The sequence below is a fragment of the Crotalus tigris genome, unplaced genomic scaffold, assembly GCF_016545835.1.
Source record: "Crotalus tigris isolate CLP2741 ecotype Arizona unplaced genomic scaffold, ASM1654583v1 scf7180000023829.5930981, whole genome shotgun sequence".
NCBI classification, from domain to species: domain Eukaryota; kingdom Metazoa; phylum Chordata; class Lepidosauria; order Squamata; family Viperidae; genus Crotalus; species Crotalus tigris.
In genome coordinates this window covers 3,459,317-3,486,378 of record NW_024100213.1, presented here as the reverse complement: position 1 = coordinate 3,486,378, position 27,062 = coordinate 3,459,317, and the positions used below count along the sequence as shown (strand labels likewise).

The following is a 27,062-nucleotide window of genomic DNA, read 5'->3' as shown; positions in this document are numbered from 1 at the left end:
TTCAATAAAAGCCTTTTGTAACATATTCAAAACACAAGATATATAAGAATTGTTTTCTATATGTATTGCTTTTCAGCATTTCTAGATAAATGTATATTATTTTTATAAAATCTAAGATGTGACTTAGTAGTTGATTAAGGATAATGGCTACATTATGCAGACATTTTTTTTAAAAAAAAGAGATATTACCACCAATTTTAAATAAGAATTGCTTCAAATTTGTACTCTGGGTGGTGTATAAATAAAACATTAAAACTTAAAAACAGTATATAGAAAGAGGCAAATATTATTAAAATTCATTGTAAGAAATTAATTAAAAGGCAAGGGGAGGGCTTTCATAGCACTAACCAGCCTCACAGCTCTGTGCTCCTCTGTGCACCTCAAGATTTACTTTATAAAAGATTTACTTTTATGATGAGGTTAATTTATGATGATTTAGTTTTCTGCATATACAAACATGATGGCATACTCTCCAAAGCTTTTTTTTTTTTTTTGCAATTCTGTCTGATCCACAAGAGTACACAAATATGGTATACTGCTAGAACTGCTGCTATTTTAATCAAATCAAGCAGCAGAAATGTGGTTAATTCAAACATAGGATTTGATGTGCACATACACAAAGCTTGGCTAATGAAATAAATAGAGCATTAGGATGATTAGATCTGCAAGAAAGGGCATTTTTAACATGCATTTATTGAAGTAAATTCAATAATGAGAAACTGCTCAGCTGTCTCAGAAGCATTTGATGTCTGTGCTTAATGCCTTGGATACCTAACACTAATTTACCAACAATTTACAGAATGGTTTATAATTACAAGGAAGCTTCTGTCAATTGTGTTCACCTTCTTATTAAGAAAAAGAATATGGTGATATTCTTAAAGATTCCTATTCGGTAAATGAGAATTTTATATTATAAATAGGGAAACCTAGCTTCAAATACAATCTACTAAATACATTATGTTAACTTCCTGAAGTAATGTATTTTCATTATTATCTTAAGGATGCAATTAATCAAGTTAGTTTTCTTCTGATAAATGTTTTTTTCCATTTTATGTGGAAAAAATGTAAAAAGAGTGGAAATTTTTTTTCTTTAAAAAGAAATCTCCCTTGTCCATTACTTGGGAATACGTTTTACTGTACAAAATATTTCTGGTGAGATTCTCAGACATTGTTGCTTTCCCTCTTTTGCAACAGCTTAAATATGGCCTACTGAAGTTTTTAAAACGCTTTGGCAGTTTATATGTATGTGCTTCCAAAATTGACCATGGATTTCTTAGATCCTCACTCTGAAATGGCCCTGAAGGGTAATGGTGGAAGGTGGGAGGGTAGCTATACCTGAAGAACAGAGAGTGTTTTTATAGCCCTATAAACATATATTTGTGATACAAAAAAAACATGAAGACCAGACAACAATTGCATTTCTAACTTGCAAAATATAGAAGGCAATAAAAAAGAGGGTAGGAAAAATATGAAAATCACAGCCTCAGAACCAAAATTGAAATGGGACAAGAAATATTATATATTACCCTAGTTTGTATACACATTGAACCATGAATTAAAACACTATGCATACTCTGTGTTCTAACCTGTCTTGGTTCAAGTGGCTAGCAGGCTTTTAGTGGACCCTTTTTTTGCAGTGCTTTTTTGAATTATTATGATTGTATGATTGCTTTTACGTTGCCCAAAGTCATCACAGAATTGGACAGCCTTGTACATTTCTAAAGTAAATAAACAAAGCATCCATGCAGCAGTCCAGCATGTACATTGTGGTTACAATCAGATGCTGGGTTGAAAATAATACATTGGATTTATTTTCAGTAGCTTTAAAAGCCATGAAAATAGGTCAAGTGGACCCAAACAAACTGGAGGTAAGTTAAGAAGTGGCAGTAGATTAACATGATGTAAAAAGCAATGATGGAGGGGGAAAATAGGCAGGTTGGAGGATAAGCAGTGAAATAAAGTGAAGATAAATATTGAAGGCCAACTCTGGTGACTATCTCAATGTCCCCATGTTGTTTTCCTGGCAATGTTCTTCTGGAGTGATTTCTTTCTTTCTTTTTTTTTCTTTTGCTTCCTAGTCTTGTTACAACTTATTAACCAGGTTTTGTTAGCTTTTCAAGATCAGCTAAAGTTAGCTAAACAATGCTGCTTCTTGTGACACTTGAATAAGATGAGAGGCAAATTAATGCATTGAGTTCTATGGCAGCTTGGAAGATAATGTAAGTGAATTGACTTCAGGGAGAAGTATCTTATAAATGCTAAGAAGTGGTGATAGATGAGTTGTCCTAGACTAAATTGAAACCAGTGTTTGTGAAGCTTTCTCAGCTACTGAGTGGTAAGTAAAAGTTGCCAAGGTTTTTTTTTTTTAAGAGGACAGTGTTTTAATAACTTTCGCAAATGGTTCCTAGTGCCATGCATATCTGTATTTGCTGGATTTGATTTCATGTCATTGTATCATCAACTGTGATAGAAACCAGTTAGCTGCTGACTGACAAGTAGTAGCCCATCATGTCTAAAAGCGCTTAATTAAGAAGGGCTGTCCTAACCTTTTCTAGACAATTTTTGGAGCCGAAACCAGATTCATACTTCCCTGAGACCTGCACCCCAAAAATGGGTGAGACCATGAACTTGTGAGTAAGACTCAAAGGGAGAAATTAAGTGAGAATAGAGGTAAAATGGTGGAGTGCCAATTAACCTTTTAAACCCAGATTAAAGAATTTTTTTTCTTCTTCTCAAGAATTTTTTTTCTTCTTCTCTGGACATCTACTAGGGGGATTGTACTAATGATGAGAGGCTGAAATAAGAAATGGGTGGTGCCATATTCATTTTTTAATTTTTTTCATCTCTTTTTCTTTTGTCTTTTGTAAAAAACATGCTTCTGGGGGAGGAGGTTAAACATCTTTTACTAGAGACTTGAGGCCTTCTGTTTTAGATGGTTTTGGAAACTCATCTCAGGATTATAGCTTTCATTTCTCTGGTGTAATATACACAGAGCCAAGATTTCTGCATGGTGTATTTCATCTGGCACATTTGGAGTATGCCATATATATATAGCATATGGACCCTAAATTTCTGCAAAGAAGATACTAATCCAGTTTTGGCTTTGCGGGATGAAGGATATGGCCCAAAATGTATTAAAAATGCCTTCACAAATACAAGTTATAGGGCAAAGTTAATAATTGAAAACAAGCTTTAGAGTAGTTTGCTTACCCCTATTGATCATCATTACTGACAAATCTATGGTGACTTTCCAAGATGTCCTTGAACAAAGTTGAAAAATTAGATTTTTTAAAAAAACCTCTTCTTAGCCTAAAACATTGAGGAATAGAACTTCATGTGAAGAAAATCTACCTACTGAGCTTTCCAAAAAACCTGAATTCAGTTAGAAATTGAATATTTGTCAGTGCTGTAACTACATTATACTGGAAGAAGATGTAAAGCAGTGACCCTGTCCACCACCCACTTAACAGGGAAGATAAAAGATTCTTGGACTGAGTGCAGGAAGTGCTTATATAAGGACAAGTACAAGGAGATAGAAGAGTGTTAGGCAGAAGGAATGAAGAGATGAAGGAATACAACGCAAAAAACTTCATCTGTCTCAAATAAATGAACACTGGATGAGAAGAATAAGAAGACAGTGTGATAACTGAAGAAGGCTTAACACCAATAATTGAATGGATGGCAATACTGATGAGAATCTGAGGAACAGAATTAAAGGACTGAGTTGGATGTGAAAGGAGGCTAGAGGAGAACTGGAAAAACTTAAGACAGAGAAAGCCAAGAGTGAGAATAAAACAGATGTATTGGAAAGGACTGTTGACAAATCCTAATGGAACAGGCTCCTGGCATTAGAACAACTAGAGCAACTAGAGAGATCAACATGAGCCATTAGAAGTTAAGTGGCCAAGAACAGCAATGGATTTTGGTAATACTCCTAAGCCCTGACAGCTAGTTGGATGGCTGCTGAGGAAAGTGAAGAAATGGAGTTGGTGCCAGTTGAGAATAAATTGTCAGCTCATATTCCTGTGGTCAGTGAGGATCAATAGGAGAGCACAAATAATCACATCCGGCTTGCCATCGGTCCTATGTAATGGTAGGGAAACACAGGAAACTCTAGCCAGCTATGAAAGACCTATTTCAGAGACTACGGGAAGGAAGTGGGAGAGCAGAAGTTCAGTGACTGCAAGAAGAGGCTTTGGGGTCCAGATTTCAAAGGAATCATTTCAAAGAGACTCTATTTTAATTGGCTCACTATACGTCTGCCTGGGAATTTACTCCTACAGTGTTCAAGATTGTTGTCAAGATTAATATAGCTGGAATATCCAAGAAGTGGGAACCACGTGGATTTCAGAAACATATCTTGATTGCTAGTTATGGGTAAAAATATAATCTTGTGTATTGACAAGCAGTAATAATCTTACTTAGTATGTGCTTAAAACTAAGCATAGTATGGGTAAATCAGTAAAATAGAATATAAACCAACTTAAACAAAAATTGGACACAATATGCTACCTCTTTGGGAGAACTCTAATGCTGGCAAAGGTGGAAGGAAAGAGAAGAAGAGGATGACCAGCAGCAAGGTGAATGGATTCAGTTATGGTGGCAATGAGTGCATGGTTGGAAGAGCTGAAGGACCAGATTAGCAGTACAAGGTTGGGAACAGATCATGCTGGACGAAATCTATGTAGTTCACTAAGAGCTGACAACAACCTGATGGCATATAATCAATAAACCACCACTCCCCCGTCCACAAATACATATTATTAACATAAGACAGTTCCTCATTCCAGCCTAATACTAGTCTAAAGCTACATCAACTATTGTCAAAGAAAATTCTTCCAACATTACTAAGGTCATCAATTTGAGTTGGTGTTGAACAGGTCTTCAGCTTCCTTTACCCATCTACTTTCCTGAAATATTCAATAATGGATTGATGTTTCTGTGGGAGTCATATTAGCATATTTCACAGTGGATTGAAGCTATCAAATTGTTTCCCCTTATTTAGTACATAGAGAGAATTATACCGTTCCAGGTTTCGGTTCCAAAATATAGGTATGAAGAATGCTGTCACTTAAGTGGCTAAGTATTCTTCAGAAAGGGTTCTTGTTTCAGTGGGGAAGTTGGTAGATCAAAATGAACTTGAAAATTCATTGACAATTGGGAGTGCCTTCACAATAAAGACTTCAATACTTTCCTGATGCCTGGGGTTTTAATTTAACACATCACTGAAGAGGCAGAACTCTAGAAATAGGGGGGGGGGGAAACAGCAGGATTTCATTTTTATTGCTGTAGTTTATAAGAAATTATAATTTATGACAGGATCATTAGGTATGGAGGGGATGAACGTAGAAAGAATCTGGCTAGTCTATAAAGGAAACAGGATTGGTACATCCTGGCCCAGTTTCTTTTTGCTGCAGGTCAGTATAGCTGTTGCCGTTTTTGGATCACATTAAGTGTTACAAAATAAGTGTTATGATCCCCGAATTAGCATCCAATTAATATGGATTAATAGGTACATGCACTACATGAGTTGTTTCAAATGGTGCTCCAGTGAATTCTTTTTTTCGTCCTCTGATCTTAATGATGGACAAGCTCCTTAGAATGACAGGTTATTGTTGAATTTATTTATATACTTATACTTGTGGTGCGTATATGCTGCCCGTTCACAGAGGGTGACTAATAATGTCAGCATAAAGTAAAATACTGAAATACCCCAAGACAAATTACAAAAACAGAACATAAAACCTAATATAGAAACACCATGTGCTCCACTCTCAATTATAACACGCCCTCCTCCTGTGCGAAATGGAACAGAGCAGGTCTTCAGTTCTTCACCATTTTTTTTTTTTTTTTTTTTTGAAGCTCAAGATATAGCGTGACTAGTTTTACCAGAAGAGTGGCAGGGAGAAATTGAGTACAGATAGTCCTCAATTTACAACAGTTTGTTTAGTGGCCGTTCAAAGTTACAACAGCACTGAAAAATATGACGTATGACCATTTTTCACAATTGCAACCTTTGCAGCATTCCCCATGGTCATGTGATCAGAATCCAGATGTTTGATAGCTGGTTCGCATTCATGACAGTTGCAGTGTCCCTTTTGCATCTTTCTGACAAACAAAGTCAATGGGAAAGCCAGATTCACTTAACAACTGTGTTGCTAATTTAACAACCGCAGTGATTCATTTAACAACTGTGGCAAGAAAGGTCATAAAATGAGGCAAAACTCACTTAACAAATATCTCACTTAACAACAGAAATTCTGGGCTCAATTTTAGTCCTAAGTCGAGGGCTACCTGTACTAGTATGTGCTTCTTTTCCTTATGTACATGTTACATAGAAAAATCTGTGTGATTTTATATTTTCCTGTAAAGCTTCAGTATTGTGCCTTAGAATTAAGCATTTATTTTAGTCACTAGGTTAAATTTGGCTCACACTTGGTTTTGTTCCATCCTTGGTGAGACATCTTTGTTGAATAGGATTGTTTTTTTATTTCAGTCCAATTAACCTTGAGAAACAGATACTCCTTAGCTTTAAGGTCGTGTCATCACCACCTGTTATAAACAATAATGCCTTAGTTTTGATTGTCACATTTTTGGCAAGATTTCACAATCTTGAACCTTGATGGTCTCACTCTTGGCAGAAATGCAAGCATTTCAAGATATGATAGGCTTGCCCTCTTTGTCCTTGGTGAAATCCAGTGAGACGACACCATTGAAAAGTAGGTGTGCCCCTGACATGGATTAGCGATTGGATAACCTTAGAAAATCAAAGATGCTTACAGTTAGAGGGTTATGATCTTCAGCAGGGATGGCATGCTCACATGTAGATGGGGCAAAACAGAAATCACCAATACTTCTTAAGACACAAGGTTCGGCAAGGATTAATAAAAAGCTGGAACACAGTTAAACATCAATATTATACAAAGATTCTGGCCTTGTTATCACCACTGGAGGCAGTTACATACCCCAATCTGTTTAGGAAAGACAAGGTTATTACATATAAAGACATTCTTACAGAAGAGGGTTATTTAAAATCAAAACAAGAGTTAAGACAACAAGGAATAGATATAGAGTGGTGGTCTTACCTCCAGATTCAAGCAAGATACACGAAAGATAAGCAAGAATGGGGTTTAATAGACAAGATATGGGGCTAGACAAAATATTGCTAGACCCAGAGAAAAAAACAAATAAAGAATATTTATAAACACTTATTGGAGTATAGACTATTCGAAGAACAGGTCAAAGAAACAATGGTAACATGGGCAATAGATCTAGGACATAATATTAATTTGGATCAATGGCAGCAGGTATGGATGCAAAACAATAAAATCACATTGGCGTCAACATATAAAGAGAATTTGTATAAAATGGTTTACAGATGGCATCTACCTCCAGCCAGATTAGCCAAAATGTATAAAGGATATTCATCTATGTGTTGGAAATGTAAAAAAGAAAGGGGCACTTTTTTTCATGTTTGGTGGACATGTAGAAAAGCACAGGTGTATTGGCATATGGTCTGGGAATGGGCAATAGAAATGACTATGCAAAACATTCAGTACAAACCTGAGACTTTGCTGTTAGGAATACTTGAAAAAAATGTAAGTAAAGATGACACATATTTATTCATTCACGTTCATTATTCATTACAGCGGCAAGGATATTATTTGCGCAAAAATGGAAAGCTACCAAGTGGGGAAACATTAATTCAGAAAATCATGTATTGCGCAGAATTAGACAGGATAACTAAAAGATTAAAAAATCAGGATGAATCAGATTTTTATCAAATATGGAATAAATTTTATAGATGGTGGGGAAAAAAAATGGAGGTCATTGTAATGAGAAAAGCCAAGATTGAGATTAGAATGATGTTACTGTAAAGAGATTTATTTGTAATTAATGTAAATATGGACTGAGATGTCTGTTAAATGTTGATTTACCATGTTCAATGTTTTTAATTCCTTTTTTTATTCAATAAAATTAAAAAAGAAAAGTAGGTGTGCTTAATTATAATTCAGACCTACAGTATATAAATTAGTCAAGTCGATGAAGGCCTAACCAGGAGAGTTTACTAGGTTTGAAGAGGTCAAATTTTAATAATGCCGCACCTATCATTTGGGAAGCAATCAAATGTTACTGTTCCTGAAATACTTCCAAAGATGATTCAGGCCTCTGAACAGGAAGACTGGCTGTAATCTGCATTATCAAACATATTCTTAAACCCACATTCTCCAGACATTCTGGTTGTGGCACTACAGTGATTTCCTCACTGCCACTTATAATAATGTTTTCTTGCAGGCATTCTGTGAGTGCTCTCTAGAACAGGGGTCTTCAAACCTGGACTTTTTATGACTTGTGGACTTCAACTCTCAGAATTCCTCAGCCAGGCACGCTGGCTGAGGAATTCTGGGAGTTGAAGTCCACAAGTCATAAAGGAGCCAAGTTTGAAGACCCCTGCTCTAGAACATGGCATAGTTTCCTGCAGTACAAAAAAAGTCAAACTCTATTATGTATCCGTGGTTTTTACTAAGCAACTAAATTTTGGAAAATATTTTTGCTGTAATAGGAAAATGTGGATTGTTTGGTTTGTTACATTATGACATAGCTATATTTTTGTTTTGAACTGTGGGAGTTCTATAATTGTATTTGAGGGGGGGCAAAGACAGGCAGAAGTCTTAAGCATAATAAAATAATTGTTGTGAGAAGTAGCTTTCTATGAAATTATGTGTATTCATTATGCAGTTAAATTTGTTGTAGCAATTATAAAGATTAAATTTATTCTTTAAAAAGAGGGGAATTGCAGCTATTGTATATATGTCAAGCTAACTTATTTCTTTCCCCATCAGTTTTGAAACTGTTGTTTATTTGACAAAATAAAAGCCAACATAAAGGCTATTATTTCCTGGTTTTGTGGGCAAAAATAGCTTTGTTTCCATAGAATGACTCACAAGTGCCCTTAATTGTTTAGGGAAGTGTCTAGATCTGTTTGGAAGCTTTAACTTTCAGGATTTAATCTGAAGAGCCATGAACAAAGCTGGCCAGGCCAGTCTAAAATTAAATTAAATCCTTTGTGAAGATCTGTCAGTATTGCCTGCTAATTGCCTGCTTGGTCATTCTAAGCAGCTACAAGAGCTGAAGTCCAAAGGTTTCATCTAATAATTAAGTACAATACTTTCTACAGGCCAAAGATTTGGAAGATGTCTTCCTCACAGACCTATTCCATCAATTGTTATCGTATAATACAACATTCTTTTACAATTAACAGAAATAATAATGTCTTCTGCGTACATGGAATTTGGCATAGCCCATCCTATAAAGAAAGAATGTTAATAATCGATTTTATTCACGTACAGAAGCCTATTTTGGTTATGGATTAGCTTCCCTGTTATGCATGCTTGGATACCTAGATCTAATTTGGCACTTGTACCAGATGTTTCTCTGCCAACTCTTCTGATGAAAGACCCAAGGTGATAGACGTTGTGAACTGCACACTAAATTTGAGAAAGTAATGATTACTTATCAGTTATTTAGCATAATTCTAAGATATAACATTACAAAATTACTCATTACTTGTTGAAAATAGATCTAGGTAACCCTGTAGGAGACATATACCAAATTTGGGAGCCAAATTTAGGTAAATAGTTGGAGGATGCAATATGGCATGTCTTTAATGAAGGCTGGGGAATTGTTGTGTGCTTAAGTGGAAGAATTCGATTTTAAAATCTCTCTTCTCCGGTATTTAGCCCCTAAAGAACCTCACATATAACATCTGACCGACCACAAGATGCTGAAAGAGTTGTAATCAGAGAGGGATTTTCTTCCCTTAAAATAATATATACACATGTACATATCTATATGTTATCACAAGGGCACATATAATTAATCTAAAAAAAGATTTACTCTATTACTAGCTTCTCTGCAAGGTAATGTTCCTTGAAAGTATTTTTCAAAGTAATTTGCACTGTAAGATGCAACAAGGATTTGAGATACTTCATGTCATGTGAGATGAATAAATTGTAATGGAGTTTTCAGTGCTGCTATTTCATGCTATTATACCTTAAAGGAGTTGCTTTTAAAACTGTGACGTGTTTTTTTTTAAATAATAAATTAATGTTTTGAGTCTTAGGTTGTTCAGATTGGCAAGAATTTGTTTTAGGTCAGTTACAAAGGCCATATATTTATTCTAAAACATATTTTAAATGAAAACCACCTTAGTAAATTATTCAGTCTTATCTACCTTAATAGGACTGTGTGGTGATCCAGATCCAAAAGCCAAAATGTGATTCATGGGTATCTCTTAGCATTTGTAGCACTTTAAACATATACTTCTGTGCCTAGGTGTGTTTCAGGTCTCATTTTGCCCTTTCAGTTCAAATTAGCTGCATTGCCCTATTAATTAAGCCATACAAAAAGATTATTCCTCTTTGCTCAGGTCACAGCTTAAAAATATCCATTTGGTTTAGAATTTTGTTTTTGAAACAAAGGAGAATCTAGATCCAAATAATTGAGTATCACAATATTGGCTAGTTTTACAAGTACTCTTTTTCTAGCTATTTATTTTGTTCTGCTTTTGATCCCTTCTCTGATGATGGCTGTCTGTGATTTAATAATTCTTTGTAAATTAAGAAAGCTACTGTTTAGACCTTGCCCATCAATGATGATCCAGGTTAAACACTGTTTTGTAGTCCATATGCCTTGCAAAAACCACACCAAGCTCCTTCAAAAATGGTAGAGTATGTATGTCTAGAAAACATTTTTGTGAGTCGGATCATTTGGAATTTTGAAGCCTGAGGTTCGTGTTCTCACCAAATAGGGCCTTGCAAAACTTGTCTATTTATAAAATGGCTGTTGTGGTGGGTGAAGAAAATCAAAAGCACATAAATACTAGAAGGCAAACTTATGTTTGCTTCCAGCTGTCCGAACTGGATTGTAGCCACCCAACTTTTTATTTTTTAAGAATCTAAAGTCATCCGGGCTTCAAAGCCATCACTGAAACTGATGCTAGGACTTTGCCTTGCAGTTTGCTAGTTTCTTATCGATTTTTAAAAATTGTTTAAATCTAAAATAAATCAAATGAAAGAAGGAACCTGTTCATTATCCCAATGGCACTCTGGAGCACCATGTTGCCTATATTTGTGAAAAAGACAAATTGTAGATCTTAGATATATCTAGCTCTAAACATCTGAATGAGAGAAATAAGATATTTTTGTTCTCTAATTTGACTTAACAGTTACCTAGTGGCAGATGTGTTTCTTCAAAAGAGCACAGGGTTGTGATAACACACCTTCATCTTTTTTTTTTTTACATGGATCTTTTTCCTTAGAAATACAGCTTGACATGCCACACTTAAAACGTATACAACCATAACATAAAGATGAACTCACCCCATAGCTAACACCCAGACAATAGCCAGGTCTTCAGTATCAATGAAAAATCAGCATGATTGGGACTGTCTAAATCTTGTATGCTGTTTGTGGGGCAGGTACCACAACAGAAAAAAACATACTTTTTGGGCCCCATTAAGTGGCAGTTTAACACAAGGGACCTGGAGAAGGCATGCTGTATCAGACATCATGGGAGAAGCAGAAACTATTGGAGAAAGATGGAACTGGGCAAAGGCCTTCCTACCCATGGCGGTCAACTACTCCTTAAGTAGTTGCATACTAGCTTGGTCTTGGAAAGGTCTACCCCATTCAAAACTAAAGTTAGTAAGATATGAGAAGACTCCAAACCCACAGCCATTCAGTCTTGCCTTGATTGGGCTTGAGCTTGTTCCTTTACATTCAGGCCCCTACATTTTCTAGATACTGCAGAAGCATCTTGATGGGAATCACTTGTCAGCTTGGGTCACAGATATATATACTTGACCAGACTGATAATACCTAATTACATGCTATTGGATGACCTTCTCAATATCCTCATATAGATGCTAAGTGGGAGTGGAGAGATGGTAAATGCTATGTAGAACTCCTCAAAGCAGAGGTTTATGGCTACCCTCCCCCCACTCCACCTATAATCACCAACCGGTATTGATCCCCCCAAAAAAGAATACTGAAACACTTTTCTCAAAATGCCCAGTCTTCTAGGCTGATCCATACCATGATCAATCATACTGAAAACCACTGAGGGCCAGGATAGAAACTACCATCCTGGTTTCTCCAGAGGTCATCCGCAAGTGTAATCGATGCTATCTCAGTACTATAACCTGATCTGAATTCTGACTGAAAAAGGGCCAGGTAATCTTCCTCCTGCAGAACCTTCTTATGCTGCCATTTGGTTACATTCTCAACAGCCTTCCTGCAAAAGGGAAGGATAAAAGCTGTTCAGTAGCATTGAGCCCAGGAATGGTTTCTTAAAGTTAACGCTTGAATTAATCAGTATTGTAATACATTGCACAATTTGAATGACATTCACTCTGCTTACGCATTCCAAATTATATATCTGAATTTTATGATTCTTCTCTTCTAGTTAGCCAGCAGCTGATAAAACACATATTTCAGTTTTTGGAAAACAGAGGGCATCCGTATTATATCAAGAGCATCAATTGCATAAAAGTTTTCAGGGAGGACGCTATTAAGGTAACATGGATGTTAAAGCCATAATCTTTTCTGCAAACCAAGATCAATGAGATTGGATTTTTTTTTAATTGAAAACTGATGAAGTGGCATCAAAAAAATGCACAGAACAAAATTGTTATAATATGCTAGAGATATAAAAGAGATGTCTGTGCTCTGTATTTGATCTGAGGTCCGTATTCTGAACAAACAAAGCTTTCTTGAAATTTTTAATTACCTGTAACTGTTAGATGAAATGGAAGTTTCGTCTAAAATAATTTCTTAGTCTGTGCCACCAAACAAGCACTGCTCCTTTGATAAATGATTTGATACATCACATTGTGATTCACTGCATACTAGAAGCTTGAATCTAAATGGGGGCAGATAAATGTCTTTGTGGTGGTTTGAAATTGTCTTCTACGCCCCCTTCATTCAGAGTATCAGGATGAGTTAAGAATATGGTGTCTCTTTGGTGTCAAGCTAATGTTTATTTCCCTGTCTTATTCCTTTGTGTTTTTATCATGTCAGCTATCAGAAGTGCAGTGCTTTAATGATTTTTTGGAGGCGTTGAAAAAAAGGTTGGAAGACAAAAACTTACCAGATTTCTGGGAGATTGTGATACAAGGTATGTCAAACATTGTTTATGCTATGTAGTGAGAAAGAAAGGATTTAACTGTAAAGCATCCTAGAAATGTGAAGAAAACAGTACTTCTATTCAAAATAATTATTTTTTTAAATTTATTTGATTTATTTATGAAATTTAGATACCACCCATTTTACTGTCTAGGTGACAAATGTATACTTTGTGTGTGTGTGTATGTATATATACACATACACTGTATATACATTTATACACACATACACACAAACACACATAGAGGAATACAAACAGAAATATATTTGTATGTTTGTGTGTTTGTATTCCTGTATTCACATATGTGTGTGCACAGAGGAATACATATATACACATAAGCACACACGTATGTGTGTGTGTGTTCCTGTGTGCACATGCATGTATGTATAGAAAGCATTCATTTTTAAATTCAAGTTGCAGGTGGGCAATGAATTTGATGAAAGGATTGGGTACACAATAGTCATTCTACTACTAGTAATTGTATTGTTGAACCCTGTACTATTGTAAAAACATATTCAATCCATGTTGTGTTATCCTGTAGGTAGAAGAGGTGTGAGTCATGGAATGTATCACTAATTTCTTCATCCCCCCTATTATCCCTAGCTCCATTTTCCCCACTACTCCAAAGGGGTCGATGGAGCATAAGGGATTGGCAGAGAACAGTTCCTCTGCTGTTCAGCCACTAGATCAAAAACTTCCCATAGACAGAGGAATTATAGTGTTTCATCCCTAGAAACCTTTTGATGCATTCAACCCATTCATTATAATACTAAAATGTTTGAACCAGTTTTTCCATACAAGCAGCACTCAAACAATATATTCCATTGCAAATGGTTTGGGGCATAGTGAGTGGGGGGAAAATCACCTATAGCCAGAATGTTGTAATAAAGTTGTACTTACTTTGTAACTGATGTGTTAATGGATTGAGTGCTCACCTCCCCCACTTTCCATTGGATCTGTTATTACTTCTTTATGCATAACTTATAACAGATCATAACTTACCTGTTACATTTGGCCAGCACCTAAAATAAAAGTATTATTGCACGTTCTTTCTTCCCATGCTTATTCAAATTTCTGTAAGCATCTCCAGATGGAATGAAGGAAACTTTTTCAGAAATGTAATGCAGAAAGCTTTTATAGAGGTATGGCAGATTTATGTGTCATGCTTCAATCAAGTGGGGAATAATCAATCAAAAGAATGTTTTGCGTAAGCTAACTTTAAAATTGGCAAACAATAACTCAAACATTCATGCCCATATAGCTTTTATTTTTAACATGCACATACAAGACTTGTGCAGCCCAAAAACAGAAAGCCACTTGGTTTATATAAATTCTTCCCAGCTAGAGGACTTTTATATTAATAACAATTTAAAGAGTATGAAATAAATATTTGGCTAAAATCATAGGATAGTCAATCTTGGATGTATATCAAACATAGGTGCTAAATCATAAAATAGAGAATGTCAGCTTCCTGTGCAAGCTAACAGATGTTTCCCCATAATAATTATAGAGGCAATCAAAATTCATAAACATCTGGCTACCTTACATAGGGAGAGAGTCATCAATTAGAGGTTAGTTATGATCATTCTCATCTATTGAAGATGGGTCGTGACATTTGGTTTTCTCTGAAGAAGTTAGCATCTAGCGAAGTTAGCAAAATGTTAGTAGTAGAGGTGAGATGGCTGATGCTGAAAAAAAAAATGCCACAGTAAGCCAGATCAAAATAATTTATCTCTTAAGGAAGATTTAAACATATCTGATAAGATGAGAAGGACTAAAAATGTCCCCCACCCCCAGTTTACTTCAATCAGTTTTATTCTTTTTAATCCAGATAATCTGGATTGCAGAATAGTTCTGTGGAAGACCAGGATGCCTTGCTGTAAAAAATATTGTTAATGGGTTTTACGTATTTAACAGTTGAATTAGAATATATGAGTGATATTGTCATGTGGATCTCAAAAAAGATTTTGCTTTCTGTCTATGATACTTATGAGCCGTAGTGGCACAGTTGTTAAAATGCCTTATTGCAGGCTAACTCACTACTCACTGCCAAAGTTTGACTCTGACCGGCTCAAGGTTGAATCAGCCTTCCATCCTTCCATCCTTCCAAGGTTGGTAAAATGTGGGCCCAGATTGTTGGGGGCAATATGCTGACTCTAAACTGCTTAGAGAGGGCTGTAAAGTACTGTGAGGCAGTATATAAGTCTAAATGCTATTGCTATTGACCTGTTAATGTAAATTACTTGCTTACTTTTAGATGGAATTTCATTGATCACCAACGAGGAAGCTGAAGGAAGCTCTCTGACAGCTGAAGATGCCAAAAAGGTATCAGGTTTTAGCATACTTATATCTAAAATATATGGCTTGCTATATAGACTCTTGGTAAATATGGAATATTGTCACCACTTTGCCTCATGATGCAAATGACCAGTTTTAATTCTAGTAAATTCATTTCTGGAAAAAGGTTCTCACTTCATGTTTCCCTTTGTAAATATAGATGTATATTCCTACGGAATGTGATGAAGACTATTCTGAGTCAACTATCTTATGTCCTTTTCATTGTTAGCATTATTAACTAGCACATTATTTTCATCATCCTATCCCCTTCTTTATAGCAATATTCTGCTGTGGAAATAAGCATATACAAGTTGAAAAATAAAGTCAACCTTGCATGCTGCTTCACTACATTTATGTTGTTAAGGAAACTGCTGAGAATTCCAACCTCTTGTTTGTTAAAGCTTTATTGTTCAAATTTTAATAATAGTTTGTTCCTTTTTATAACAAGGCAACTGATAAGAACTTATAGCTCAAACTGATAAGGATAGGAGTCATTTATTCATGCCATCTCTAGATCAAGGGAGGGCAATATATGGATCACATGCTGCACCCCCAAATCTTTCTTCTCAGGACAGCCATCAAAATTTGGCCTCAAAGCACTGAATGGACCACCTATGATTTGGGATCAATGTAACAGACATCAATAAAAAGTAAGGCCTATTATCACTATAAATGGAGCTTGCATTTGATACACAGCAGTTGCTAGAATTATTTTGTCATTCCTTTGTCAGGCTTTACTGTCTTTGCAGGTCAATTCTTGGAATTTTTTCCCTAGTCCCAAATGACTTAGATTTTAGGCCCAACCATAAGGTGATATTGGGAGACTACTGCTCATCTTCCTAGAGGTATTATTCTGGAGTCCCACAAAACTCCATCTTACCTCTCATATTGTTTAATATCTGTAGGAAGTTACTGCAAAGGATTGTTTGCAAATTTATTTTTCATCATTATGAAGATGATTCTCAGTTATGCTCCTGTCCTGTAAGCTTGAGTTAATAATAATAATAATAATAATAATAATGAGGAACTGCTTCCATCCTGCGACGATATGTGTAATACCATCAAACATCCACATCTGCCTATCCCAGGTCCTGGGTAAGGACTCGATAGGTAGACAAAATGCCAAATCCAGTCTGAACATCTGGCTGACTGTGCAATGATTAATAATAATAATAATAATAATGTTGGAAGGGACCTTGGAGGTCATCGAGTCCAACCCCCTGCTCAGGCAGGAAACCATACACCATTTCAGACAAATGGCTGTCCAGTCTCTTCTTAAAAACTTCCAGTGTTGGGGCATTCACCACTTCTGGAGGCAGGTTGTTCCACTGGTTAATTTTTCTGTCAGGAAGTTTCTCCTTAGTTCTAGGTTGCTTCTCTCCTTGATTAGTTTCCATCGGTTGCTTCTTGTCCTGCCTTCAGGCACTTTGGAGAATAGCTTGACTCCTTCTTCTTTGTGGCAGCCCCTGAGATATTGGAACACTGCTATCATGAACTTCTCCAGGTCCAATTTCCAGATTGAAATTCAAAACATACAAGGCAGAGTTGTTACTGGTTTTAGTAATACATGTCTATTCTCGAAAAAGTTTCACTCTTAAATAGGTTTATAATCCTGATATTTTCCTGGATCTAGCATTAATGCTGGGCAGGTACATAACTTCAATGACAAGCTAGAAGTTTGTATCAGCTTCAGCCAATAAACTATTGTGTTCCTACCTATTGTGTCCCTACCTTCAGCCAATAAACTATTGTGTCCCTACCTATTGTGTCCCTACCTTCAGCCAATAAACTATTGTGTCCCTACCTACCTGACCATTATATTGGTAACTCATGGTTGGGTTATTGTAATATAATATTAATGGATAAGCCCTTGAAGATAATCTGGAAGCTGTAGATGGGCCAGAAGGAAGCACCAGCATAGTTGTGAATGGTGCTCTTGCTCTTCCACAAAGACCCTAACCTAATTCAACATGAAAACTATTTCTGTGAGTGCTGATTGTGTTTGAATCCATGTTGACTTGCTAACAGCAGTGTATAAACAATACAGTATTGTGTAGATATGGTTTAGGATTGTTTCTTATAATATTACCTAATTACATGTAGTCTTGGATTATCAGTGGGGCCCAGTTGTATGAATTAGTTATATTTATTACTGATAGTTGAACAAGATCTTTTAGTGTTGGTGCAGCATCTTTAATTGAACACATAGGCTGCTCACTAACAGGGGAGCACTCCATTTGGTTCAACCCTGCTGGCCCTTTTGTTACTGAGCCTGGGGCCCCTGTGTGTGATCAAACCACTATCACAGTTGTATTAGTCGTGTTGGTTAGTCCTTTGTCTCAGCTGCTCTGTACGCTACTCATTGGTTTATAGTGTTTTTATCCTCCTTTTAATCATTGTTAGCTGCCCAGAGTCAAGTATTTGAGATGGATGGCCATATAAATTGACCAAATAAATGAACACAGACACATGAACTAGGCCTTGAACTTCAATATAGGTGATCAGGCTTCTGTTCACATCATAGGCCACATTGCTATGTGCAACACCTTAACTTAAAGGCACTTAATATCGTCATAGATGAATAACACATTTAAAGCACCTGCCATTAACTGGTGCACGTTGTATTTAAATTGAGACCAGTAAGTCTGTGCATGTTTTGCAAATGATTTGGAAAAAGAGCTTCAAATCTTGTGTGAGCATAGCCTCGCTCTATTATTCATTAAAGTAGACCAATTTTTAAAAAGATTTCTGTGGGTGCCTGAAAACTAGAGACTGATGCTTTAAGAAATGATGTGACTTTTCATGCCTTTTTACACTCTCATGCAAAGTCTAATAAAAACAAAGTTGCTTTTCTGAACAATAGAAACAACAGAAACAACAACACCAGAAACCTGCGTTCAGAATAATTTCCAAAGCATGCATGGTCCTTCGTAAGCAGGCATTTCTCCTATGTCAGGCCTCTGTTTTTTTTCACTGAGAAGGTACATTAAAGTGACAGATACTCAAAAAAGCAAACATAGAAAGTGTTCCACTCTGGATAAGAGAGGTGGGCCAAGAATTTTCTGTCATTATCTTATGGCAAGTGAAGGATTTCCACACAATTATTATATGTAATTTTGCTTTTGTATCAGTGTAAAGCAGTTTGTGGCAGGAGGCAGGGAAAAAAATCCACTGATGCTTAGTGCTTTTTGATTCACACTAAAAAAGTTTAACATTTTGCTAAGCAATTTCTCGTCATCGGTGATTTCAACATTTCAGTTATGTGTTGTTTACATTTAATTTACTGTTATGGTGCCACTTTGGAGGTTTCAGAGTAAATATATGGTTTTCAAAAATAGCATTTTACCTTAGTTAACTATAAAAATAGCATTTTACCTTAGTTAATTGGGATTTGCTCCAGTGCAAAAAGGTCTTTAAATTTGACAGTTTGCTTTTACTTCAACATGGCCTGTAGAAAAATTGCATTACATCCACAACATCAGAGAAAGAGGAGCATCTAGGCATGCTGTGTCACAACTGTGCATTCTTTCTTACTATATAAATCTTTCCAAATGTGGGTTTTGTTTTGCTGTAAAAGGCTGCGGAATCAGCCTTAAAATAAACAATTTTTTTTGAGTATAGAGTTTGCCTGTAGGTTACCAAAGAAGTGACATTGGATACTGATACAATAATCAGGTTAGATCCAACATCATCACATCTTGAAATGCGAGGTACTCTTTTGCTGGGTTTCACTTCTATTGCACATTTGCATCAGGGGTTCCCTTGCCAAAATTCTCTCTTTGCAAACTAGCCTGGAACTAATATAAAGAAGATTCAAGATCTCTGTCAAACAGTGTTTTTTAGAAGTAAGGTTAAGGTCACAACCTCAATTCCAGTGCATATACTGCTTTCAAATGAGATACCTCTCTCTATATCATTTAGGGCAGTAAAATTCTTGTTCGTTTCCTTCTTTTTTTTTTTTTTTATAGAGAGCTAAAATTTGCCTAGTCTGGGAAGGCAAAATAGTTTGTATCTGTTCTCTGTTTTGATAGCGATCATTCCAACTGATAAGAATTTTTTTTTTTTCTCATACCAGCAATTCTACAGATAAATGAGGGCTACAAGTAGAAATCTCTGACCTCAGTGGTTTCTATTGCACTCTGTGAAAAGGCACCATAGGATGCAATCCATCACATATATATTGGAGATGGTAATCAAAAGCACCAAAAGTAGCACTTTCTTGGTAGATTAATGTTCTGTTTGTATTATAGCTGGGAAATTGAGTCAAAACAAAGCTTGTGCTAAAAAAGGAAACAAACAAACAAACAAACAAACAAAAAACAGAAGCCAGATACTGTTGATCATTTTTTTGTGATATAGAATTAAGTGGTTGATGGGCAATTTACTGGCATCATATGACAACTTTAAGAATAAAATTATAATTGATACCCGTTATTCTAATACAAACATTTGATAGGATATTTGCTGTTTCTAGTGTTCACATTATTCTTACTCTGTTTTCTACTCTTTATATTCTGCAATTCTATGTTTGATGGATGTGTATTATTTGGGATATTAAAGCAGGAATGTTGTACATGAGTATGACGATGTGGAAGGGGGCAAGAGTTTTTTTTTTGTCTTGACCTTCTTAGGGCTTTGCTTCCATGAGTCATCCATCTCATACAGAGGCAATTATCTCTATTGGATATATTCTATCCCTGGGGATTCTCCACACAACCTAAAGCATTTCTTTCATTCTTTAATTTCTTCTTACTTTTTGTCCCCCTGTCTAGTTAGCAAATAGATGGGTTTTTCAGTAATAGTGAAGAGGCTAAGAGTGATGTAGGGTGGGCGTAGGGTGCTTGTTTACTCAGTGAAAGGAATGCTATAGAAAATGTTTATGAGAGCATCATCTTTATTATCAAGAGCCTATCTTACTTCCTAATTGAAGTATATTGTCCTATTATCCAAATGGACGACATCTGTTTTTCCAAACCTTTTAACATTCTGATTCAAATATTTTTCTTCCTTTTCAATAAGTTGTTGGTGTTGTATTAATAAGGGAGAGAGGGGAAATTAATCTTGAATAACTCACATCGCAGGGTAGGGTTGTTGTAGGGAAAATAGGAGGAGGAAGGAGTTAGATACATTCAGTGACAATATTGTGTATGTTCACTGCCTTGATTGTTTGATAATAAATAATAAAGGGATATAAATAAACAAAGAAAAACATGTTGCTGATTACATGTAAATGAATTTTGTTTGCAGTTTTTGGCTCCCAAAGAAAAGCCCATGGAAGTTTTACCAGTGGCAGAAGAAGGTGATGATGTTGATGATCTGGTAAGTATTTTAAAGTCATGTTGGCACTGAACATGTACTGGATAGAGAGCACATAGAATCAGAAACATTGCTTACCCTTCAATACCCTACAGCAGTAGAACCTATGGCACGTATGCCAGAGATGGCCCTCAGAGCCCTCTATGTGGGCACATGCACCGTCGCCCCAGCCCCGCCTGCCCCCCGCAGCCCCCTCTGCACCAGCAGCCCTCCTGGAGGAGAATCAACCCTGAGTGTGGCCCGCGCAGAGCAGCACAGCCAAGGACATGGCAGCTGGGCAGCGGGGACAAGACTCCATTGTCGTGCACAGTTGATGCTGTGGGGCGCGGGCAGAGGGTGTGGCCTCCATGGTGCTGCTGGGCCACCTGGGCGATCTGCAGCGGGCTGTGGAGGCAGTGAATGGCCCCGCTGGCAGGCGGGGTGAGGCAGGGATGAATTTTGGGCACTCAGTCTCTAAAAGGTTCGCCATCACTGCCCTACAGTATTGGCTGCCCTATTGTCTCCTGATTGGCAGATTGGCCTTTTAAACCAAAATTACCTGATTTTGGGACCCTCAGATTTTAATCAGGGAATTTAAAAAAAGGAAATTTAAATTGTGGCAAAGACTCTCAAGTGACATAATTCAGTTGTGTTAGAAGGTGAGGCACTAATTCTGTTTTGCTTGGATCTGACTGTGCATGAAGTATTTTGCTCATCCTCAGCAAGTAACAAATTACAAGGCTGATATGTTCAAGCAAATAGATTTCCAAAAGAGCCCGGATTAGTTCCATTGATGGAGAGATCCTGCAGCAGTTAGAGCGAAAGATACGTTCCTTCCAGCTGGGTAGGTTTAGCACTGCACCCATCAGAATACCTATGTGGCAAATAGGTAGAAAATATATTGGAGTTTCTAACTAGAACAGCTTCTCCTTTCTCCGACTTATAAAGTTCCAGTTGGATTAATTTCCCAATAAACAGATCTAGGACTATGGATAACTAAGTACAAGTGCTGTATCTAGTAACATGGTGAAACTGTATGCTAGAAATCTGACTTCTGTTAAAAAGATAGCCTTTTGGTGGATTTTGTTTTTTAAGGATATACATTGTAAAAGAGGGCCCAAGTCTAGATATTTGTGGCTCATTATTGAATTGTAAGTGATAGAAGCAAGAAGAAGCAATATACCTATTCTTGTTGTATTGCACACATTTTTAAAAATCATAGCCCAATCTGTCTCATAACGTCTTTTTCAAAGAAGCTAAGATTATCCATTATCTATGTCAGTGTTTCTCAACCTCAGCAAATTTAAGATGTCTGTATTTCAATTTCCAGATTTCCCCAGCTAACATACTGGCTGGGGAATTCTAGGATTTGAAGTCCATGCATCTTAAAGTTGCTAAAGTTGAGAAACACTGATCTATATCATTTGAAAACGTAATTGCCCTTATGATGCCACTCTTATAAATTTTCACCCTCAATGGAATAGAGCACCTCAAAGCAGAAGCACTTCAGGAGTATAAGAACTGGCCACTCCAGCTGTAGTATAACATTTGGAGAATAAAAATCACATGGAGTAATTCTCCTCTCATCAAGCAGTTATTCACTGTTTGCTTCTACCTCTGTGTGTCATTTCATAACTGTGTTTATTTATAGTGTAGTTGATTTATTTCCTTTTTCTCTTTTGTTGGAAGCATGGATAGCAAGTTGGCCTGCACAGTAATCATTCCCAATTTCTGGGAAATTGGTTTCTAATACTTGTGTTGTTGATTATTAGGCTAAGGAATATATTTTAGAGAAAATACTTATAATTTAATAGACAGACTTAATTCCACTTGAGTGTATCTATGTATGTATACAGATCAAAGAGCAATAGAAAATATAATCAATATATTTTATGAACATAATGCTTATTCTATTGTAAGCAAATCAGTTCAGGCTTCTGTAATCCTGAATCATTACACACAAAGTCTATCCTTGACACTTAAAATAACGAGTCCAAATCTTAGCGAATTGTCCTCCTTATTGGGAGAAAGGCAAATATTAAAAAAATAACTGAAGAAGAAGAATACTTATTTTTTAAAAGCTATGTTTACATTTTCCCACAATTGATAGTCTCTTTTCAAATACTGCTTTTGTTCTTTTGCAGCTGGACATGATTTAAACAGTCAAACAGCATTTGATAACCAGTACATTTGAAGATAGTACTCAGCTCCAGAGAAGGCACCAGTTCCAAAGAAATTGCTTGTAAAGTGTAAATCTCGGTCAACACAAGCCTTAAGAAAAATTGTCAGTGCAAGCCATAATATTTTATTGACTCAATTTTCCTTCAATGCCTGGAGAGGACATGGTATCAGTGTGGAACCTCAGCGGACTTTATATCTAGAAATATATATGCATTTTTAGTGTGCTGCTGAAATGTAAGGGTTTGGAGCTATTGTAAATGTTAAAAACATTGTTTAAGAGTTTTATAGTCTATTCTGAAGGTTTGTAAATAGTAACCAAGTAAACTCCTTAGCATTATACCATTTAAACATACTCATGATTTTGGTGACCCATCATAGTACAATCAATGCTGGATCATCCACAGTCCAGCTTTTATGTTCAGGGTGATTGCCTATTCACAAGGTGCCATGGGCATCCCTGCAGGGAAGAGCTGGGATGGAAGATGTCATGATATCATACAAATGATGTATAGGTAGTCTTCGACTTAAGACCACAATTGGAACCAAAATTTCTGTTGCTAAGCAAGACAGTAAAGTGAGTCATGTCCCATTATTGCAATCTTTCTATTTATTTACTGAATTTATTTCGCGCCCATCGTGTAACAAAATGACTCTTTTTGCCATAGTTGTTAAAGTAAATCACTGTGGTTATTAAATGAATCAGATGTCATTAAGTGAATCCCTCTCCCTCCCATCGACTTTGCTTGTTGGAAGCCAGTTGGGAAGGTAGCACATGCAATCACATGACCTTGGAATGGTGCAACCATCATAAATACATGCCAGTTGCCCAAAGCCTGGATTTTGATCACATGACTGTGGGGATGCTCCAATGGTTGTAAGTCACTTTTTTCAGTGCTGTTATAACTTTGATCACTAAACAAATGGTTGTGTAGATCAAAGACTATCTGTAAATGCTACATATCAGATGTCGTGACTCAAATACCTTTATGTGGTGATATCATGATATGTGTGGACGTTTTGACATTGTGGAGAGTTATAAGTACCCATGCAAGGTCCATTTGCAGCTAATAATAATAGTAGTAGTAAAGTTGGAAGGGACCTTAGAGGTCATCTAGTCCAACCCCCTGCTCAGGCAGCAAACCCTACACCATTTCGGACAAATGGCTGTCCAGTCTCTTCTTAAAAACTTAAAATGTTGGAGCATTTACTGCTTTTGGAGGCAGGCTGTTCCACTGATTAATTGTTCTCACTGTCAGGAAGTTTCTCCTTAGTTCTAGGTTGCTTCTCTCCTTGATTAGTTTCCACCCGTTGCTTCTTGTCCTGCCTTCAGGTGCTTTGGAAAATAGCTTAATTCCCTCTTCTTTATGGCAGCCCCTGAGATATTGGAATACTGCTATCATGTCCCCCCTTGTCCTTCTCTTCGTTAAACTAGACATACCCAATTCTAGCAACCGTTCCTTATATGTTTTAGCCTCCAGTCCCCTAATCATCTTTGTTGCTCTTCTCTGTACTCTTTCTAGAGTCTCAACATCTTTTTTACATCGTGGTGACCAAAACTGGATGCAGTATTCCAAGTGTGGCCTTACCAAGGCATTGAAGAGTGGTATTAATACTTCACGTGATCTTGATTCTATCCCTCTGTTAATGCAGCCTAGCACTGTGTTGGCCTTTTTGGCAGCTGCAGCACACTGCTGACTCATATTTAGGTGATTGTCTACTAGGACTCCGAGGTCCCTCTCACAGTTACTACTATTGAGCATGGTGCCACCTATGCTGTACTTGTGCATTTGGTTTTTCTTGCCTAAATGTAGAACCTTGCTTTTTTCACCATTGAATTTCATTTTGTTAGTTAGTGCCCAGTGTTCAAGTCTGTCCAGATCCTTCTGTATCTTAAGCCTGTCTTCTGGAGTGTTGGCTATTCCTGCCAGCTTGGTGTCGTCTGCAAATTTGATGAGTTCCCCATCTATCCCTTTGTCCAAATCGTTGATGAAGATGTTGAAGAGCACTGGGCCCAGAATAGAGCCCTGGGGCACCCCACTACACACTTCCCTTCGTGTAGATGCAGTTCCATTGAGGACCACTCGCTGAGTACGGCCGGTCAGCCAGCTACGGATCCATCTGGTGATGATTCTGTCTACCTCACATTTTTCTATCTTATCAAGTAGTAGGTTGTGATCTACTTTATCAAATGCCTTGCTGAAGTCCAAGTAAATTATGTCCACAGCATCCACTAATTTTGTGGATCAGTAATTCCAGCTTAAATTACTGTTGCAACATAAACATAAAATATTTGACTTGAGGGTCAAACTCATGATGACTTCATGGTTAGTAAAGAGAGCTCCATTCCTATCAACAAAGATTGGCTTTATAATACAAGGTTGTCCTCGGTTAGCAATGGTAATTGGGACTGGAATTTCCATCACTAAGCAATGCAGTTGTAAAGCACAACGTCAAGTGCCCGCATCACGCAGTGATGGTAATCCTGGCACTGATGCTTGCCATCATTAAGTAAGAATTTGGGTCATTTAGCAAATTCCAGGTGTCTTGCAAGCAGGTAGGCAGGGAGGTAAGGTATACAGTGATCCCGAGAAGGTTGCTTGCCAGATGGGGGAGAAGGCATGAGTGGCATAGGTTACATATTAAATAATGTAATAAATAATATGTAGCAAGTTGCCTTGAATGTGACTTATCAAACGAAAGTTCTCATTTCTATGACACCTGGAGGCTCCCATGAGTGATAATAATGATGTACTTTTGGAGTTGGCATCAATATTTCACTAACGTCACAACTCTGAGAAGGTTAGGGACTACTCATCAGGCTACATAATGAATTCTGTTCTATTGCCCGAACAGGGCTCCAGTTTTTGTTCCAATGAAAATACATGTTTTTTGGTGTAATATAATTATTTGCCTGTATATACAAGAAAAGTTAGTCTTTGATACCATAGCAATTTGTTTTGATTTTTTTAAATTATTATTACAGTATTAGTGGTGTTGTTTACTTGTGCCTTATAGGAAGACCGCTGTAGGATCAGATGCCTAACAGAGGAAATATTTTGCTTCTATGGAAGGTTGTATATTCTTTTCCCGCATTCTTTTTATATTTCTGTCTTTCCAGCTTTCTCATTTCCTCCTTCTTATGGAGATGTAGTCCCGAGAGAAATTTTTGGTCTCTTGAAAATGAACAAAGCAGATCCTTCAGCTCCAAAGACATTCATTCATTCATTCAATCATTCATACATACATTCATTCATTTATTTAATTTCATTTCTATGCCCCGGTCTCTCCTACAAAGTTACTTCGGGCAGCTTAGAAATTATAGCTTATAAATTATTTTATAGAATTAGGAAAAGTTTGACAGAACAGTAAATGACAGAGAAATATTTTATGTCTAATACGAAGACCCAGAAAGAAAAACTATATGCTGAGGCTGCCAAACTAGACATTGAATACCACTGAAAAGTACAGTTCCAGAAATAGTGAAGTTCAAGGCTAACCTCTAAAATATAAATATACCAATGCTGTCACAAGTCCATGTGAGGAATGTACCAAGAAGTAAGAGACATAAAGTAAGATGAAGTGTTGTGTTATGATTGTGCTCTAACAATCAGTGCTTTAAGAGCCACTTGTCGATACTGGAGGCTATAAAAATCAAATAAAATAAGTAATAAACCAACACCTAAAATTTATACAGGATCCTTGTTTTTGTAGGGAGCCAGTGAAGTACCTTTTGAGATATAGAGAACGGGAGAACCAGGAAATGTCCAGGACAGTGTAAATCACAGTGTTCTGGATTTAAGCCAAGGGGGAAAGATTTTTTTTTTTTAAAGGATCCACCAATGAATGGTCATAGCAGTTAAGTTGTTATTGTTGGTGATGTTTCCTAGAGTTTCTTGGAATTGCTATTCAATATTTGGGAGAGGTTCCCTATTCCATACTTGTAGCTTAGTGTGTTTTGTGTACCCTGCAACTGTGGTCTATTGAACTGAACAATGTTTTGGTGCTTCCTTCAGGATAAGAAAAGGAATATGCAATAGCCTATCAGATTGGGACCAAGCAAAAAT

The 27,062-nt window shown here is 36.7% G+C and overlaps 1 protein-coding gene across 1 annotated transcript in view; it reads left to right on the top strand.

Moving 5' to 3' along the window:
- The window catches only part of XRCC5 (X-ray repair cross complementing 5), a 54,752-nt gene extending 31,045 nt beyond the window's left edge, over positions 1–23,707 (top strand). The window contains exons 17-21 of the mRNA XM_039321857.1: positions 12,466–12,575; positions 13,080–13,176; positions 15,443–15,510; positions 20,770–20,841; positions 22,962–23,707. Coding sequence (XP_039177791.1) covers positions 12,466–12,575; positions 13,080–13,176; positions 15,443–15,510; positions 20,770–20,841; positions 22,962–22,976 — 362 coding nt within the window. The 3' untranslated portion in view covers positions 22,977–23,707. The remainder of the gene's footprint in view (positions 1–12,465; positions 12,576–13,079; positions 13,177–15,442; positions 15,511–20,769; positions 20,842–22,961) is intronic.
- Positions 23,708–27,062: the final 3,355 nt, after the last annotated feature.